Source organism: Lemur catta, chromosome 1, assembly GCF_020740605.2.
Source record: "Lemur catta isolate mLemCat1 chromosome 1, mLemCat1.pri, whole genome shotgun sequence".
Taxonomy (NCBI): domain Eukaryota; kingdom Metazoa; phylum Chordata; class Mammalia; order Primates; family Lemuridae; genus Lemur; species Lemur catta.
Genome location: NC_059128.1, coordinates 1,875,537 through 1,894,435, shown reverse-complemented (window position 1 = coordinate 1,894,435; position 18,899 = coordinate 1,875,537). Strand labels below are relative to the sequence as shown.

The window sequence follows — 18,899 nt, the reverse complement described above, 5'->3', positions numbered from 1 at the left end:
TGGAGGAGGTCGGGGGGAGCCAGGGAGGGCGTCCTGGAGGCTGGGCTGCACCCAGGCCCCCTGAGCTCACGCTTGGCGGCTCCAGCTCCACCAGGAGCCAGGAGCATCCTGTGTTGGGGTGACCATGTCTAATGTCTCGGGGTTCCTGTCCCAGGCCCGGAGCTCGGGGTGCCTGGGGCCCACCGTGTGCCTCCCTGCGGGCGCCAGGTCCTGGGATGTGGCGGGGTGGAGGTGGGGAAGGGGGTGGTGTGGTGTGGGGGCTGGGCGCCCGGCCCTTCTCCCCCGCGCAGTCCCCCTCCCGCGGGCGCCTCCTGCTCTCCTCCTGCCGGGTGAGGGATGCGGATTACAGGATGTAATCTCGGTAATGAGCGGTAATGGCAGAACCAGCCGTGGGTCACTGTCCCATTAGCAGCCCCTCGCGGGCGCTGATAAGCTTGTCGGTGAATCACCCGGGCGGGGAGGGCGCCTTATCAGCGCTGGTCCGGGGGGACCGTGCGGCCTGACTGGGGAGTGACGGGGCATATGATTACGGCGTTGTCGAGGCGGCTGATGAACATGCCCCGCGTCGGAGCACAGTGGCCGCGGCACGTGACTGACGTGGCCCCAGCCGGCCTCCGCGGCCACCCCAATTAGGCGCCCAGAGCCTGGCTGGGACCCTCTGGGTGGGGGCGGGGGTCTCCCGAGTGCCAGCTGGCAGTCAGGGCGGCGTCGGGCAGGGGGACAAATGGGACAGACGTCCTCACCCCCTAGTCCTGCTTTAAAAGGCTTCTCCACCAGGCGTGGCGCAGCCTCTGTGGGCACCTCCTCGGCTTGGCGGGAGGATGTGCAGGGCTGAGACGTTCTGGAAAGAAAGGACAGCTCCCGTGGCCGCGTCCCCGGGGCCCCTGGTGCCTGCAGAGGGACCCTGTCCCTGGGAAGCACAGGCCCTGTCACCCCCTGGGCTGGCTCCTTAGCAACCAAGCCCAGCAGAGCGGGCGCGGCTGCCTTTTGTCTGGGAGCTGGCGGGCGCTGACCTTGGGAGTTACCATAGAGACGCCACACGGGCGGGCGGGGGTGGGGGGGCGGGGGGGGGGCTCACTGCCTGCTGCCTGCTTACTTCCGCCTGCCGGACAGCCGCGTCCCAGTGGGGGGTCCTGGCTCGGGCGGGGGTCGGAGGGCACCTGCCCTGTGGGTGGCAGCCGTTGGCGGTCAGGGTGCTCAGAGGGTGCCGGGACTGTCCACTCCCCGGCTCTGTCGGGGGCTGAGGCTCAGCACCGGGAGGGAGACGATGGCGCTTCAGGTGCCTGCCCGGGGGGCCTGGGGCACGTGCCGGGCATAAGTTCTGTGTTCCCACCCCCACCCACGAGAGGCCTGGATGGCAGAGCGGACCCCAGCCCCTGCCCTGCCGTGGGGAGGTTTCCAGGGTGTGGGGGGGGCAGGTCTGTGGAGGCCTTTGGTGGCAGCGTGGGTCCGGGAAGGGGCCAGAGCAGAGGGCCCTGTGGTGTTGTGGGCCACGGGGGTGGGCTTTGAGGGCTGAGTAGGAGTTTGGCAGGTATGTGTCAGGCAGAGACAGGATGGGGTCAGGAGTTTGGGTTCTCAAATCCTGTGGTCCTGGGGGGCTTGGCTCTGCCACTGCCCCTGGGCTGGGCACCAGGGTGACGTCAGTGCTCTGGGGGTGTAGAGTGCAGGGCTGAGCCTGGCGCCTTGCCCTGCCCCCAGCTGGGCCTGGGTGGGCCGCCTGGGCCATGGTGGCTGCAGCCATAACGGAGCTTGGAGCGCTGACCCCCAGTGGGAATCTGAAGAGTCTGGGCCACATGGGCCAGAGGCCCTGTGAGCACGTTTTCTACAAAGCCTCTGGCGACCTCAGTGCCCCCGTCCGGGCCCCCTGCTTCCTCCCCACCCCACCTCTCTGCCGTCTCCCCTCCCCTGCGAGGCCTCCGTCAGCTCTCCTCCACCCCGCCTCTGCCTTTGGGGGGTTCACCTCCCAGACCCCTGCATCTGGATGTCCTATGAAGAGCCACTGGGCGGGGGAGTCTCCCTGCCGGGCTCGGGCACAGGGGACCCGCTGCACTGGCGGTCCCTGAGACCCCCCATTGCAGCCGCAGTGGGGCCCCCTGCCCAGGTCCCCGTACAGTCAGGCTGGCGCCTGGCAGAGGGGTAGGACAGGCCAGCACTGCCCGAGGCTCCCAGAGTCTCTAGCCAGGGACTGGGCCAGGGTGTCCCTCACCTGCCTCTTGGCCTCCAGGTGACAATCCCAGGCGACCTGGCAAGCGCCAGCCCCGACAGGGCCAGGAGTTGGGGTGCTGGCCTCAGGCCCCAGCTGCCTCCGGCCAGGGTCCAGGGCTCCCTTAGCAGCTCTGCAGGACCCAGCGGTGCCAGTGCCCGTCCTGGGTCCCTAACAGAGCAGAGCCTGCGGGTGGCAGGTCCCCGGGGCTGGAGGGCGGGGCGGGGCTGGTCCGCCAGCCTCCTCAGGGCCCAGTGGGGCGCTCTGCCTTGGCCGAAACCAGTCCCTGCACCTGTCTCCTTGGGGCAGTTAGGGCCTCGCCATCGATGCCAGCTGCTGTGAAAGTCCCTTCTGGTCTGGAAGAGGTGATTTTTCTTTGTAAAAAAGTAAAATATTTCCTTTTCTGTTTACTTGGATCCATGACCAGGGCCAGCAAGCCCAGGAGACGTCTGTCGGCTCAGAGGCTTTTCCGGGTCCTGCTGACTCACTCACTCACTCACTCGCTCACTCATTCATTCACTCACTCACTCACTCACTCATTCATTCGCACACTCACTCACTCACTCACTCATTCACTCACTCACTCATTCATTCACTCACTCACTCACTCACTCATTCACTCACTCATTCGCTCACTCACTCATGGACTCACTCGCAAGCGTGTTCTGAGCTCCCCTGTGAGCTAGGCCTGGCTTGGTGAATGTCTGTCCCCAGGACCCCAGTTGAGGTCCCCCAGTTTAGCTGTATAAACTGGCATCTCAGGGCTCCTATAGCAGCAGGAGGCACGGGCTGTGGGGCCCAGCTTGGGGCACCAGGGCAGGCTGCCTGGAGGAGGTGTCATCCAAGGATGGGGTGGGCTGCGTGTGCAGGTGATGTTCCTGCTTCTCTGAGTCTTCCTTTCGGAGCCAGACCACTGAGACCTGCGGGCCGCCCCCTGCCCCACCCTGCCCGGCAATGCAGAGGGTGTTCGTGGCCCTGAGCAAGGCACCCTGTCTTCTCGGAGCCTGGGTGAGGCCCCGTGTGGCCCTGCCCCGCTACCTCCACCCCCACTGCTCAGAAACCCTCCAGGGCAGGCCTGGGCCCCAGGCCCCCAAGGTGCATGTGAGCAGAGGTGCGGTAGCGAAGTTGGGGAACCCTGCGCCTGCCCAACCTGGGGAGGGGCCTGGGGGTAGGACGTGGCTGCAGGGAGCAAGTGAGGGGCGAGGAGCCTGCTGGGGGGTGGGCTGCTTCGGCAGGAGCCATAGCCTGGTGTCACCGTACCCGTTGACACAAGGACATGAGTCCAGGGAGCCTCCTTATCCTTTATGGGGTCCCTGGGCTGCACCCTCCCTTTCCCAGCCCTGCCCCTCCCAGGTAGGGGGTGGAGGGGGATCCCACCTGCACCTGCAGAGCCCCCCCTCCCAGCCCTCCTTGGTGGGTCCCAGCCCTGGGGAGGTGCTGGGCAGGTGCGGAGGGGCTGCCCCACCCAGCTCTTGCCTACTAGACACTCATGTTTCTCAAGGTGGGGCTGCAGCTTCTTCCCAGGGGCACCCCAGGGTGGTGGGGTGGGTGGGCAGGAAGAGCCCCGTGGACCAGGGCTCTGACAAAATCCGGATGGACAGGCGCAGCCCGGCGGCCTCCCCGGCGCGGTGGCTCACTCCGCAGGCTGGGCTGCGGCTTTGCCCCTGCCCTGCTCAGAGCGCCTGTCTTGCCTGGGCTCCTTGCCCTGCGGACAGATGCACAGTCAGCCCCCAGGTGACAGCGCTGGCCTCTGTCCTGCCCCGGGTCTGCTGTGTGATCCCTGGGCAGTGTGGGACGAGGAACTCTAACGTGCAGGGCTGTTGCCAGTTCACGCGTGTGCGACCCGGGCGAGGTACTGGGCAAATGCTCGTGCTGCCGTGTGAGGTCTGCGGGTCTCAGACACACCCGGCTGCAACCCCCCGATGCAGATGGCATTGCCACCACCAGCTGTGGCCAAAGAACCCACGTCCCCGGGGCCTCCCCACGCCCAGAGTAGTGTGGGCTCCTCCTGGGCAGCTCCGGGACCCCCACTCTTCACCCCACGCCTGGCTCTGCCTGGGTGGGCGTGGAGCTGCCACCACTGCTCTATTAAGGACTCCTCCATGCCTCGTAGATTACTTTTATTTTCTACGATGACACCTCACTAGGAGGAAAGCCGTCCCCAGGGTCTTTTAAAAGACAGCTCTGATTAAAGACAGAGGAGTTAAGCAAAGCGCTGGCGGTAGGTCTCGCCGCAGTGGGAGGCGTAGGAGGCTGGCTGCGGCCCGGGTGCAGACCCCTCTGCGTTGGGACAGCATGGACCGGAGGGTTGAGGGCTGCAGCCATCCCGCCTTCGGCCCCGGCTGAGCCCCAGCTCCTGCCCTCCTGGCTCCTCCTGCTGGGAGCAGGCGATGGAGGCTTGGGGCCGGAGTTCCTTCACATCTGCTGGCCTGCTGGCACCGTGCTGGGGGGCCCACAGCTGGCGTCGGGGGCCTGGGGCGCACGCTGCAGGGCGTGTGGGGAGGGTGGTGGCGGCTCCATGGATGGGCCGGTGGGTGCAGATAAGTCGCCCAGGGAACAAATGGGGTGGGCACAGTGAGCCCACCTGGGCTACATGCCTGCAGCAGGGCTGTGACGGGCAAGGGCCCAAGGGTGCAGTGTCTGTGTGTGTGTGTGTGTGTGTGTGTGTGTGTGTGTGTGTGTGTGTGTGTTGGGGTCCCCTGGGAGTCCACACCAGTGGCTACCAAACTCGCCCAGCACCCCCTTGAGGGTGTGAGAACCCTGGTGCCAGCCTCACCCCCAGAGGGCCTTGTCGGGGGGTCTGGGGTCTGCTGAGACTGTGGGGGGCGTGGCTGAGGCTGGGGTGGGCGGGGGGAGCCCGAGCCAGCGGAGGCCGTCCTGGCAGGGTGGCCGGGCCCCAGGACAGATCCAGGGCCTTGGCGCGTGCAGAAGGGCCGGGAGGACACGGGAGTCACGATGGCAGCGTTAACTGAGCGCCTTTTGTATGCGGGCGCTGTGCTGGATGCCCTGAATGCGGCAGCTCACCGGGGCCACACGGAAGCCTCCAGTGGTCACATCATCCTATGTTAAAGCCAGGGAAACCGAGGCACAGAGCGACTGGGTGAACAGGTCTGGGTCACAGCCTGTGCAGTCTGGCCGGCGCCTCGCGTCCTGTGCCGCAGCGGCTGCGGCTGGGCAGGAGGTGGGGTCGGGCACAGGCGGGGCGAAAGCAAGTGCAGGCGGCTCAGCCCCGTTCTGGCCGTGGCTCCTGCTGGTGGCCGATGGGGCTCTGAGGGTGGGACTGCCTGGTGCCCCGCGTGGGGGGGTGGCAGGGACAGTGCTGGCACCCACGGCGTGCCCCCGCCTCCTCCCCCCAGGGCCGCCCAGAAGCTCAGTCTGGCCTCCAAGCGCAAGAAGATCCCCGCCCCGCCGGCTCCGGCCACCCGAGGCACCTCCGTCTACCCCACCGACTTCAGCGGGGTCCTGCAGCTGTGGCCGCCCCCAGCACCCCCCTGCCTGCTCAGGGCCACCTCCAAGGCCAAGGACAGCTCCGGCAGCATGGGAAAGGTGGGCGCACCCTGAGGTCAGGGGCCCGGGCAGGGGAGGCCAGGGCGTCTGGGGAGCTGCGGGGTGGGGGTGCGGGAGACGGGGCGGCTCCTCTTCCTCCTCCCGGGCGGGCCAAGGATGGTCGGTGGGGCACAGATGGGGAGACTGAGGCCCAGAGAGTGGGGGTGAGGGGTAGTGCGTCCACAGGGGTTCCAGGCCCAGGTGCTGGTCTCCGTGGGATGTTGCCGGACCTGGGCCGGGGTCGGGTCGGGACCCTCAGCTCTGCAGCATCACTGTGTCTGGGAAGGTCCCAGCCACGGCCGTGGGAAGTGGGCTGTGTGATGGGGTGATTTAGGCTGCCTCTTTGCAGTTGGGGAAACTGAGGCCTGGAGGGGGCAAGGGCCTGGCCTGATGAGGGGACAGGCTGGCCCACCTTGGCTGCCCAGGAAGCTCTGGCCCCAGGTCCTGGGGTGGCCGTCCTGGCTGCACCCCCACCCGTACCCCGAGAGGCCTGGGAGGTAGCTGACCCCTGCCAGCGTGGGCCCCCGCATCTGTGTGAGCCGTGGTCTTCCCCGTGGGCGGGACCCTGGCTCGGGCCTGCGCCGGTGTTGGCCTGTGGTCCTGGCACTGGTGGGTCCCTCGGGAGGGTGACTCCAGGAGTGGGTCTGAGGGCACAGGTGGCCCTGGGTGGCCTGTGTGCTGGGGCCCGAGGGGGGAACTGGTGGTTCTTGCTGCCCTGTGGCCGTGGCTGGCCGTGGCTGGGGCTGCGTGCGCATCTGGGGGTGCACCTCAGGAACTCCCCAACTCGGGGTCCCCACCCAGCACGTCCCCCCCACCTTCGCGGAAATGGCTAAATCTCCTTTGCCCCGGGCCCTGCTCATCTGAGTGGGGACGCTGGCTGGGCCGTCTCTGCGTCCCTGATGTGTACGACCCGCTAGTCAGTGACCCTAAGTCAGCGAGCTCTGTGTCCTGGCACCCCCGACTGTCACTGCTCTGCCCCACCCAGGGGCGGGGGCTGCCTGGAGAGGTCACCTGCGCCTTGGGACCTCCCCACGCCCAGCTCTGCTAGCGTCCCGGGGCAGAGAGCGGGTTCCCACCCTGTGTCCCTGTGCCCTGCGCAGGGCTGCTCCTCCTGCGTCAGCCCTGTGTTCTGGCTCAGGAGGGGGGTGGCCCAGGCCTGGCCGACGCGAGCACCCCAGCGTCCTCTCCCCTCTGGACAGCCCCTTAGACAGGGCAGGGGGTCCTGCTGGCCACGTGGGGTGCGGAGTGTGCCAAGACCCGGGGAGGGACGGCTGAGGTCGGGGCCCCAGGGAAGGCGGGCAGCGTGTGGGCTTCCGGCCGGGCGCCGGACTCCTGGCTCTGACCTTGGCCTGGCCACTGAGCCAGGTCCATCTGGGCCCCTCCATCTGCAGGCAGGGGTGCGGGGTGGAGGTTGAGGAGTTCCCGGCCCCCTTGTGCACGTGGCAGCATGGAACTGCCGCTGCTCTGCCCACCCAAGTGTCCCTGGGGGGCTTCTCCCGCCTCTCTGTGGCAGAACCACCCCCTCCCCCTCCCCAGCTACTCAGCCCTTCCCCAGAGACAAGGAGCCCTTGGCCACCAGCTTTCTGAGCCCCCCACTGGGCCCCCTCCGCAGGTCCCTGGGTGTTATTAGCGCCAATGTCACATGGTCAGAAATACCGCTTGAAAGGCATTTAATATTGTCGCTGAAAAGAAGTTAGATTACGCTCAATTTCTGACATTAATGTGCTACTTAGGATAATTCATCACACTGTGGCATTAAAGAAGACATCCCTTTCTGGGTGGGTGCCGAGAAGCGCCCCTCCCCCTCGCCTGCCTGGGCCACATCTTGGGAGCTGGAAGCCCTTTTTTTATGCAAAATGTGTTTTTTTCCCTACCAAGCAGCTATTCAGCACGGCTTTGTAATATCTGAACATTTAGGGAGAGCCTTGACAGGCCTGTCTCCGGCAAAGACCCTGTCATTTCCCGGGGTAATGACAGGGCTCTCTCTCGCAGACAATGGCCTGGCGCTGGCACGGGGCAGTGCAGGGCAGGCTGGTCGCCGGTGCCCTGCTGTGCCCAGTCCCCTCCCCGGGAGGCCGGGCTTTAGGATTAATCCTGCCACCGAACGGGTGGCTGTCAGGAGGTGTCAGAGCCGGACTGAAGGTTCTCCGGGCCTCCCCTTCCCCCGGGGACGCTCTCAAATGTGCAGAAGCCATTCTGCTCTCGAAGTGGCGAGGAGTTCATGCTGCCAAAAATTGCCAAAAATTACCGGGAAGTGCACGTTTTCGTCTGCTCTGCAGCAGCGTTTGGAAATGAAATAGTTTTGTTTGTGTCGTCGGGGAATAAAAGAATCGATTCTCGCCTAATGCAGCCCGGGTTCTGAGTGGCACAATGGAAAGTGTCTCTCGGCTCCTCCCCGGAGAGCGGAGAGCGAGAGGTTTGCATATCAATCTGCACACGCCCAGGGGGAGTGGATGGCGCCCGCACGCACTACCCACGGTAAACCAATTTTGCCGGCGTTATGTATCTGTCACTTACAATTAAATCTGTGAAAAATATTGGCTCTGAAATGAGTCTTGGGTAACTTGATTTACGCCGTAGTGGAGAAATTAGAGATTTCATCGCAGGGTGGACGGTGCTGTCCTCGAGGAGGCCCCTGACCCAGGGTGGCTCGCGGGCGCAGGGCCGGCGTTCCAGGGCTCCCCGAGCCCCGCACGGGCTGGGATCTGCTTCTGTGTGTCGGAGACACCGTTGACGCTGCCCGAGCCAGGGCCGCGCGTCACCTGCCAGGGCCTTGGGCGCTCGGCCAGGAAGCCCAGCCCCACCCTCCTGCCGCTGACCCCCGACCCTGTGCACCCTGCACCGCCCGGCCTCAGTGCCCCAGCCCGCACGGACGGCTCGCGGGGCAGAGGGGTGCAGAGGTCACAGCCTCCTTTTCTCTTGCCTCCGAGTTTGTCGTTCTCATGGGATTTTCTCCCGCTTCCGCTCACCCAAGTCCTGCCGGTCTGCGGGGTGTGGGTTTGGCTTTCCCAGCTGGCCGTGCGTCAGCGGCAGCTGCCTGACAGTCTCCCTGGGCTCCGAGTCCCTCACTCTTCTATGAGGCATCGTTCCCCCATCCCACGAGTGCTCCCGCCGCCCCTGCCGCACCCTCGGCCCCTGCAGGACTTTGGCCTGGGGCCCGAGGGTCCCTCGATGGGAGAGCGTCGGGGGCCGGGCAAGGGCTGTCCTGCTCTGTCCCGCCCTGGCCTGGGCCCAGCTGCCTTGCAGGACCGAGCGCCCCTCTGCGCACTCAGGGGTCTGCAGCCTGCTGCCCCTGCCCTCTGTGCCCCGTGCCAGGCCAGCCTCCCTGTGCCTGGGCTCGTCTCCTCCCTGCCTTGCGACCCCGTGTGGGATGCCATCCCAGAGCAGGGCCGCGGCGTCCACGTTCCTGCCACATGGGTGCCTGTGCCGGGCCTGGTCGGCCGCCCCAACTCGCGGCTGCCCCCGCCCTGTACTTAGCTCAGGTGTGCCGCCTCCTCCCCCAGGTGAAGGTCGTGCTGCGGGTCTGGCCGGCCCAGGGGGCCCAGCGCTCGGCCGAGTCCACATCCTTCCTGAAGGTGGACGCTCGGAAGAAGCAGGTGACCCTCTATGATCCGGCCGCCGGTCCCCCGGGCAGCGCAGGCTCCCGGCGAGCCGCTACCGCAGTGGTGCCCAGGTTGTTTGCCTTTGATGCCGTCTTCCCCCAGGACTCCGAGCAGGTACAGCAGCAGGAGGACTGGGTGGGCATCCTCGGGGGGCCTGGGGGCCGCCGCTGGCTCAGGACCAGGGACAGATCTGTGCTGGCCCCTCCGCGAGGGGTGAGGAGGAAGGAGGCGGAGAGTGGGGCCCAGCTGGCCCGGTGCCCGCCGAGTCTGCCCTTGGGGGGCTCCACCCAGTCACTTCTGCTGCTGCCGGCCCAGTCGCTAGGGAAACGCCTGGCTTTTCGGAGCCCACCCTGCTTGGAAGCTTTCTGAGCCGTGGTGTGTTTTGCCCTGAGCACAGGGGCACCCAGTGCTCCCTGCGTGTGCCGTGTGCAGTGAGACCGCATGTCGTGGTCATCCCTGGCATGTGTGCACGTTGGCTGCAGAACGTCTGTGTTTCATGGGGTGTGTGTCTGCGTGTGCACACGTGTCTGGCTGGTGCATCCCCTGTTCACCATGCATAGTCTGTGTCCCGTTCACGTGTGTTCCGTGCTCCCTGTGTGCACATGGGAGATGTATCTGTGGTCCTGCGTGTGCCGTCAGCGTGGGCTGACTCCTAGGTGCGACAGGGACAGACAGGTTTTGGGTTCGCAGATGTGGTGGCAGGCAGGTGGCCGCAGGCCCCAGCCCTGGCACTGCCTGATCCTCTGTCCCCCTCCCTAGGCGGAAGTTTGCTCGGGGACCGTGGCCGACGTGCTGCAGTCTGTGGTCAGCGGGGCTGACGGCTGCATTTTTTCCTTTGGCCACATGAGCCTTGGTGAGTGTGCCGTCCTGCCCACACCCGTCTTGGCTGCTGCGGTCGCTGGCTCCACTCCAGGCGGGGAGGGAGGAGGGTTCTCCATCTGGGCAGTGGGTGGGCGTGTGGGGCCCGGGGTCGTGGAGAGGAAGCGGAAGCCCTGCGGAGCTGGAAGGCAGAGGCCTTGGAACGGATCAGAGGAGGCCCCTGAGGTCTCAGTGGCCCCAGGTTGGCCCTGAGGATCCTCATCAGGGCTGGGGAGTTGGCCCCGGGTCTGGCCCAGCTTCCAGGGCTTGCCGTGCGGCGTGTGGGGGCTGACGAGCCCGCGCCGTGTGCAGGGAAGTCGTACACCATGATCGGGAAGGACAGCTCGCCCCGCAGCCTGGGCGTCGTGCCCTGCGCCATCTCCTGGCTCTTCAGGCTCGTCACGGAGCGCAAGGAGAGGACGGGGGCCCGCTTCTCCATCCGCGTCTCGGCCGTGGAGGTGTGCGGCCGCGACCAGAGCCTGCGGGACCTGCTGGCCGAGGTGGCCTCCGGCAGCCTGCAGGACGCCCGGTCCCCAGGAGCGCACCTGCGGGAGGACCCTGCGTGGGGGGCGCAGGTGCGCCAACTCGGCCGTCCCGCGGGGGCGGGGGGCGCGGGCCGGGGCTGCGCTTGGCCCTGAGCCGCTGAAGGTGCCGTGGCCTCGGCCTTCCCCGCAGCTGCTGAACCAGAGCGAGCTGCGGGCGCCCACGGCGGAGCAGGCGGCCTTCTACCTGGACGCGGCGCTGGCCGCCCGCAGCACCAGCCGCGCAGGCTGCGGGGAGGACGCCCGGTGCAGCTCACACCTGCTCTTCACGCTGCACGTCTACCAGTACCGCGTGGAGAAGTGCGGCCGCGGAGCGAGTAGGTGGCGCGCCCTGCGCTGTGCTCACAGGACGTGCACGCCCGCTGAGACCCAGGCCCGGGGTCCCTGGCGTCCACTGTCCCCCGGGGGTGTCCCCTGAGGACTCCTGTTCGGGCCTGGGGCCCTGGGGCCTCACTGTCGCTGCCTGCCCTGTGGTTTCAGTGTCCGGAGGCCGAAGCCGCCTGCACCTCATTGACCTGGGCAGCTGTGAGGCGGCACCTGGCAGGGCTGGGGAGGCTGCCGGGGGCCCCCTGTGTCTGTCCCTGTCGGCCCTGGGCAGTGTCATCTTGGCCCTGGTCAACGGAGCCAAGCACGTGCCCTACCGGTGAGTGTGGCGCCTTGGCAGGTGCAGGGTGGGCGCAGGTCGGGGGCTTGGCAGCGGCTGGAGAGAGGCCAGGCCCTCGTGTCTGGAGTGTCCAGCGCTCCTGGGGGCCCTCGGGGTCCTGGGTTCTTGGCTCGTCCCCTTCCTGAGGGGCCCGGATGCCCGGGGGCTGCCTTGGGCCTGGCACGGGGCTGGTGGCAGGTGCTGGAGCCCAGGGTGCAGGGACAGAGTGGATGCCAGACCGGACCCCGGGTTCCCCTCACCCAGCCTCCCACGCTGAGGTCTGAGCCCCCTCGGCCCCCAGGGACCACAGACTCACCAGGCTGCTGCGGGAGTCCCTGGCGACCAGCAGCTGCCACACCACCATGATCGCCCACGTCTCGGACGCGCCGGCCCACCACGCCGAGACACTCAGCACCGTGCAGCTCGCTGCCCGCATCCACCGCCTGCGCAGGAGGAAGGCCAAGGTGGGTCCCTCTCCTGCCCACTCCTGTCCCGAGGGCATCCCACCCGGCTCCCACTGGCCCCGTGGGGCGTGGTGGGGGAGGGGGCGGGAGGTGGGCCTGGGTGGGCCTGCTGTGCGTCCCTGGCACGGGGCTGCGCCGTGCAGCCTTGCCTGCAGGGTCGGGGAGCCCAGCCCGCGGTCCCCGGACGCATCAGAACTGCCTGCAGCGGGGGCTTGTGGAGCTGGGCCCTCTCCAGCCTGCTGCCCCCAGGCCCGGGATGCGGGAGAGCTGCTCAGCCAGCTCAGCGGGGGGCTGCCCAGGCGCCCCACCCGCGCCCTGGGTCTCAGCTGTGGCCGTGAGCAGGCACGTTGCCTTTCTGAGCTTCTGTCCCTCCCTCAAATGCTGACTGGCGGGCGCTGTTTTTCTTGCAAAGTGTCTGACAAGAGTCACGTAGGGTCTTGCCCGAGACTTTTAGCGAAGTTCTCGGACTTCGGCAGGACTTGCTTGGTGGCCGCTGCCGTGGCCTTGCTCACAGGGACCACAGCGCCGAGTCGTGGGAGGGCAGGGAAGAGGGTGCAGGGAGGCCGGGCTCACGCAGCGTCCCTTGCCGCCCAGTACGCCTCCAGCTCCTCCGGCGGGGGACAGCTCCTGCGAGGAGGGCCGTGCCCGCCGCCCCCCACACCTGCGGCCCTTCCACCCGCGCACCGTGGCGCAGGACCCCGACCGCCCGGGCCCCGGGCCGCCCCGAGACCCGGATTACTCGTCCAGCAGCGAGCAGTCCTGCGACACCGTCATCTACGTGGGGCCGGGCGGGGCGGCGCTGTCGGACCGGGAGCTCACTGACGACGAGGGGCCTCCCGATGTCGTGCCCATCATCCCCGCCCTGAGCCGCCGCCGGCCGTCCACCGGCCCGCGAGACGCCGACCACTTCCGCTGCAGCACCTTCGCCGAGCTGCAGGAGCGGCTGGAATGCATGGACGGCAGCGAGGGGCCCCTGGGGCCCCCGGGTGGCTCCGAAGGGGCCTGGGCCAGCCCCGCCCGAGGGAGCAGGAAGCCCTTGGCACCCGAGGCCGCCACCCCCAGGAAGGCCACGGGCTTCACGACGGCGGCTGGCACCCCTCAAGGCTGCCCCGGCCCGGACACCCTCCGGGGGGCCCCTGAGCCCTCCCCGGCCAGCGCCTGGGGTGACCAGAGGGAGGACAGCAGCGCCCGGCCTGCGTTGCCTGCCCTGGACAAGGCCTCGGCAGGGGGAGGCAGGAGGCCGCTGCCCAGCCCGGCCCCTCCGCCCTTTCAGCCAGAGGCTGACGGAGCCCCAGAGGAGCCTGGGGGAGGGGACACAGACGGTGTGGTGCGGACGCCCCCCGTGGGCACGAGTGGGGCCCCCCTGCTCCCGGACGCAGCCTCCCCCCGCCCGGCTGCTCGCGGCCGTCTGGAGCGGGGCCTGCTGACCGCCACGGTGACCCTGCAGCAGCCGGTGGAGCTCAACGGCGAGGACGAGCTGGTGTTCACAGTGGTGGAGGAGCTGTCCCTGGGTGGGCTCACGGGTGCGGGGCGGCCCCCCAGCCTGGCCAGCCTGGGCAGCAGCTGCTCCCTGCAGGCGCTGGCCTCGGGCTCCCGGCCTGTCAGCATCATCAGCAGCATCAACGACGAGTTTGATGCATACACCTCGCCCGCCCCCGAGGGCCTGGGCGGCCCTCCCTTCTGCCCCCCGCCGCAGCCTCCCCTCGGCCCCAGCTCACCCGCAGGGACCGATGCCCCCGCCCCGGACGGGCCCCTGGAGGGTGGCAGCCGCGGCTTCCTGCAGCAGGACAGAGCCGACAGCCCCGGCCCGGCCCGGAGTCCTCACCCTGGGGAGGTGGCTGCGGCAGCCCCGGCCCGACTGGGGAGGGAGCCCCAGGCTGGGTCCCCTCGGGGGGCGGCCCCGGCACAGACCATCCACTCCAGCCTGCCCCGGAAGCCCAGGACCACCTCAGCGGCCAGCCGCGCGGGCTGCGCTCACCGGGGCCAGAGCCCGCCTGGCCGAGGCCTGTTCGAGGACCCGTGGCTGCTCCGGGCGGGTGACTGTGACACACTCAGGGCCCCCAGCCCAACCCCGGGCTCCCCCCGGCTGCCTGAGGCCCCGGCGACGCTGGTGTGCGCCCAGAGGGTGGTGGACGGGTGTGAGGTGGCAGCCAGGGTGGTCCACAGGCCGGAGGCGGTTGCTCGGATCCCGCCACTGCGGAGGGGTGCCACCACGCTGGGTGTGACCACACCCGCGGTGTCCTGTGGGGATGCGCCGGCATCCCCCACCAGCAAGAAGAGCCTGGCTGCCAAGGGGGGCTTCCTCCCCAGGCCCAGCGGGGCGGCCCCTCCGGCCCCGCCTGTGCGCAAGTCCAGCCTGGAGCACAAGAGCGGCCCGGGCCTGGCCCCCACCCAGGCCGTGGGCCTGACGCGGGTCGGGGCTGCCACCGTCTTCCGCGGGGAGGAGGAGGCCAGGCCCAGCGGCCGGGCTGACCACTCTGTCCCCAGGGCCACGTCCAGCCTGAAGGCCCGGGCTGGCAAGGGGGAGGTGGCACAGCGCCCCGCCGGCCATGGGTCTCTGGAGCGGTACGAGGGCCTGGCCCACGGCGGCAAGGTCAGGGAAACCCCCGGGAGACCTCCCCGGGCTGTGCCCAGGTTGGGGGTGCCGCCTGGCAGCCCCACGCCCGGGCCGGCCCCTGCCTGCAGGAGCAGCCTGGCCAGGGGGGTGGGAGCCCCCAAGCCCCCGCCTGGCGGGGCCAAGGGCCGTAGTCTAGTGGCTGGTGGGTCACGGGCTCTGGGTGCTTCGGTGAAGCCTCTGGCCTCTGTGGCGGGCAGGACCCCCGGCGGCCCTGTGACAGGTGCCAGGGTGGCCCCCAAGGCTGGGCCGGGTGTCGGGGCCAAGACCGGTCGCGGCACCATCATGGGCACCAAGCAGGCGCTCCGGGCCGCCCACAGCCGCGTCAACGAGCTGGCGGCCGGCGGAGCCCCCAGCAGAGCCAGCCCCTCGTGGGGTGCGGCCGACTCGGACAGCGGCAACGACAGCGGCGCCAACGCGGGCGAGGAGCGGCCGCCCGCCTGCCCGGCGCTGCCCTCCCCCTACAGCAAGGTGACGGCGCCGCGGCGGCCCCAGCGCTACAGCAGCGGCCACGGCAGCGACAACAGCAGCGTGCTGAGCGGGGAGCTCCCGCCCGCCATGGGCCGCACGGCCCTCTTCTACCACAGCGGCGGCAGCAGCGGCTACGAGAGCATGATGCGGGACAGCGAGGCCACCGGCAGCGCGTCCTCCGCCCCCGACTCCATGAGCGAGAGCGGGGCCGCCTCCCCGGGCGCCCGCTGCCGCAGCCTCAAGTCCCCCAAGAAGAGGGCCACAGGTGGGTGGCAGCGCCCGCCCCGCCGTGCGCACAGCCCTCTGCAGTTCACGGGGCTGGCGGTGCTCGGTGGACAGGCGTGGCTGGCACAGAGCCAGAGGTGCAGGTCCCTGCCGGGTCACAGACTGTCCAGCGTGTGAGTGGCTCAGGCCCCTGCAGTGTGAACGCCGGAGCAGCAGCCCTGTCTGTGGGCCCCGCCCTGCCCTGGGCGGCCTGTCTGTGTCAGAGCCACCCAGCGCGGGCCCACAGTCGCCCAGCTAGGCCACTAGGAGCTGGGAGAGGACCCCCACCAGGACTGCCCTGGCGGGCGGCAGTGCCAGGCCAGGCTGGGGAGCCGCCTGCTGGGGCCGGGCGGGGGAGCCAGGCAGGCCCGTGGGTCTGGCCCAGGGGTCGCCCTCCTCATCCCCACAGTGAGAGTGTGGCCGTGATGTGAGGTAGGGATTGTAGGGGCTTCCTCCGGGGGGCTGACCTCGGGGCACTGCTGTGTGGGCAGCTGGTGTCACTGTGCAGGGCAGAGGGCCTGGCACGGCTCTGGGGACCGAGAGTCCTGGGGGACAGGAGAGCAGTTTCCTGTCCCTGCAATGAGAGGCGTCCTCGTGTCCGTGTGCTGCTCCGGCCTGTCTGACGCGGCGGGGGCAGGCGTGGTCGAGTCCCCGGCTGGGCCCCCGGAGCCCGCAGTTGGGCCCGGCCCGGCTGCTCGCCCAGCGCCCGGTTCTGTTTCAGGTCTGCAGAGGCGGCGCCTGATCCCGGCCCCCTTGCCGGACGCCGCCGCCCTGGGCCGCAAGCCCAGCCTCCCCGGGCAGTGGGTGGACCTGCCCCCGCCCCTGGCCAGCTCCTTCAAAGAGCCCTTCGAGATCAAGGTGTACGAAATCGACGACGTGGAGCGCCTGCAGCGGCCGCGCCCGGCCCCGCGGGAGGACCCGGCCAAGGTCAGGCCCGTGGCGGGCTGGGGGTGGAGGCTGAGCCCTGGCGGGAGGCTGGGTGGCCACGTGACGGCTCGCCAGACCCCTGGGGCTGTGGCCAGGCAGTCCCTAACCTCACCTTCTCTCGTCCACAGCCCTTCCAGGACACGAAGGTAGGAGCCGGCCCTGCCCAGCCTGCAATGTCCCCCGTGGGCAGCGGGTGGGTGGCTGGAGGGGGTCCTGAGGCCACCGTTGCTGTCCCCTGGGGTTCTGCCTGGTCGGGGTCCCAGAGCTGTGCCGGGATCCAGGCAGGCAGCGGCAGGCTGCCCAGGGGCACCGCATACTGACAGGCACAGGGCCCTGCCTGTGGGGGCCCAGGAGCCCCACCCCGGCGCCGTTGAGGCCCTACTGTGTGCCTGCCCGGCCGGCAGGTGGAGGGAGCGGGCGCCATGCTGGGGTGTGGGCGTCCCTGGGGCCAGGCCTGTCCTCCACCGCCCCGCGCAGGGCCCGCTGTGTGTCGGCGCCAGACTGAGGCAGGCGGAGCGCAGGCAGCAGCGGCTGCAGGAGGTGCGGGCCAGGCACGAGCGCCTGTGCGCAGAGCTGGCCGAGACCCAGGGCCGGCTGATGGTGGAGCCCGGCCGCTGGCTGGAGCAGTGTGAGTCGCCCCGGGCCCCCGGGAGGCGCAGGCCTGTGGGACCCCGGCCGTGCCCCACCCCGGCCCTCCCCACTCCTGCGTGCCCTGCAGCCGGCCCCCCTGCTCCCTGAGCCCTGGCGCTTATGCCCACGCACCCCGTGGGGGAGGCCGGGGGCGTGGACGCCATTCCTGCCCCGACCCCGCGCCTGACCCGGGTGCCCGCTGTCCTCCCCTGCCCAGTCGAGGTGGACCCGGAGCTGGACCCCGAGTCGGCCGAGTACCTGGTGGCCCTGGAGCGAGCCACGGTGGCCCTGGAGCAGTGCGTGAACCTGTGCAAGGCCCACGTCATGATGGTCACCTGCTTCGACATCAGCATCGCGGCCACTGCGGCCGTCCGGGGGCCGCAGGAGGTGGACGTCTGAGGCTGGCAGCGGGCACGAGAGGGGACGTGCAGGGTGTGAGGGCAGCATGTGGGTTGGAGCGTGGATGTGTCGCGGTTGCGGGAGGAGGACACGGGGCTGCGCAGGGCGCGGATGGGGCCTGCGAGCGGAGAGCAGGGGCGGGGGGAGCCCGCCTGGGGGTTGGAGCGGGACGGGGCGCGTGCGCGAGAGACCGGGAGACTGTGGCCGCCCAGCAACAACGCAAGTGCCTTTGACTTTGATGTGACTTTTCTCCTTTTTGCATTTGGTGCTACGGACTCAAGACACCAGCAGGCCGTGTGCTCGGGCCCCGGCGCGGGCCGGGCCGGCTGCGTCTGTGGGTCTCGCCTGCTGCATGCCGAGCAGTTTGTGCGGCAGGACGGACCTGCGCTCGCCAGGGCTCTTGGGGCTCAGCACGACCTCCCTTTGCAGCGGTTCCCCCAGTCGGAGGTCCGTGTCGTTCCCAGCACAGACCCCCGCCAGGGGCCTTGCGGGTGGGACGGCGACCTCGACCTCGGGTTCCCTCCCTTCCCGGAGGGACAGCGAGGGCAGCTCACAGGGCTGGGCCTCAGGCACACGCTGCCTCTTCCACGGCAGGAATTTTTACCAAAACCTCAAGCAAAAAACAAAACAAACCACCGCCGCCAACAAAGATGGGGATAAGGGTTTTGTAAAGGTTCTGGAAGGTTCATATTTTTGTATCATTTTGTCTATAAATGCGGAATTTGCCGTGGGGATTTGAAGACAAATGATCTATGTTTCTACGGTTTTCTACGGAAGGTGCCCCTCGGCCCGGGCCCTCCCCCGCTGTGGGAGGCGGGCTCTTCCTGGGGGTGCCCTGGGCCGGGTGGGGTTCCTCGGGAGGCGCTCTTGCCAAATGCAGATGGGGGGTGAGCCTGCAGTGTTTGTGACGTCCCCACATGGCAGGTTCGTGCTTTCTGACTGTCGTGCGTTTTGGGGGGCATCCAGATGTTTGTACAAATGTGTAGATAACACCTTGCTACAGCTTTTATTTGTGAATAAAACATGCATCAATTGTACACGCAGTTGCTGAGTTCACTGGGCATCTCTGAACGCCTCGCTCCCGGCCGGCTGCCCTCTGGGGTCTGTGGGACGGCTTCCGGGCAGGGAGGGTGGCAGGCGGCAGGATTGGTGGGATCGGGACTCGTACCTGCATGTCCTCCCCGCCCCTCCCACCTCCTCTTCTGGGCTCTGCCCAGCTCCGGCCCAGGCTGGGGTGGGGGCCAGCTTGGGGGCTGGGCTAGTGGGAAACAGCCTTTTCTGGTGGGCTCCTGGCTGCCTTTCCACTGGGTTATGTTATCAGGGGAAATTGAGGCAGGGGTGGCAGCCCCTGACCCCCACTGGGAGCCTTGTCACCGGTCTTTGCTCCCTCCTGGCCTTTCTGGCAACAGAGGAGCAGACGCACGGGGGGGTGGGGGGGCACGCCCAGGCCCAGGACCCCCACCCAGCACGGCCAGCCCCTCCCGTGGGATCAGATTGGGGCCAGTCCCTGCCGGCCGTGGGCCTGGCTCTGTCCTGACTTCAGTTTGCTGGTCTCTCCTGTGGTCCCATTCCCTGGACCAGTGGTCCCCAACCCTCGGGCCACAGCCCAGTACGGCCCACGGCCTGTTAGGGAACGGGCCTCACGTCACTGCCTGAGCTCTGCATCCCCTGCGACCCACGACCCCCCGCCCCCAGCCCTCGGTCCGTGGAAAAATTGTCTTCCATGAACCCGGTCC

The 18,899-nt window shown here is 68.8% G+C and overlaps 1 protein-coding gene across 1 annotated transcript in view; it reads left to right on the top strand.

Annotated features, from left to right (window-relative positions):
- Positions 1–17,245, top strand: part of KIF26A (kinesin family member 26A) — a 36,554-nt gene extending 19,309 nt beyond the window's left edge. Inside the window, 13 exon segments of the mRNA XM_045541418.1 lie at positions 5,560–5,749; positions 9,253–9,465; positions 10,111–10,204; positions 10,522–10,784; positions 10,885–11,068; positions 11,232–11,394; positions 11,696–11,858; positions 12,453–12,473; positions 12,475–15,208; positions 15,929–16,134; positions 16,263–16,280; positions 16,612–16,762; positions 16,982–17,245. Coding sequence (XP_045397374.1) covers positions 5,560–5,749; positions 9,253–9,465; positions 10,111–10,204; positions 10,522–10,784; positions 10,885–11,068; positions 11,232–11,394; positions 11,696–11,858; positions 12,453–12,473; positions 12,475–15,208; positions 15,929–16,134; positions 16,263–16,280; positions 16,612–16,762; positions 16,982–17,163 — 4,582 coding nt within the window. The 3' untranslated portion in view covers positions 17,164–17,245.
- Positions 17,246–18,899: the final 1,654 nt, after the last annotated feature.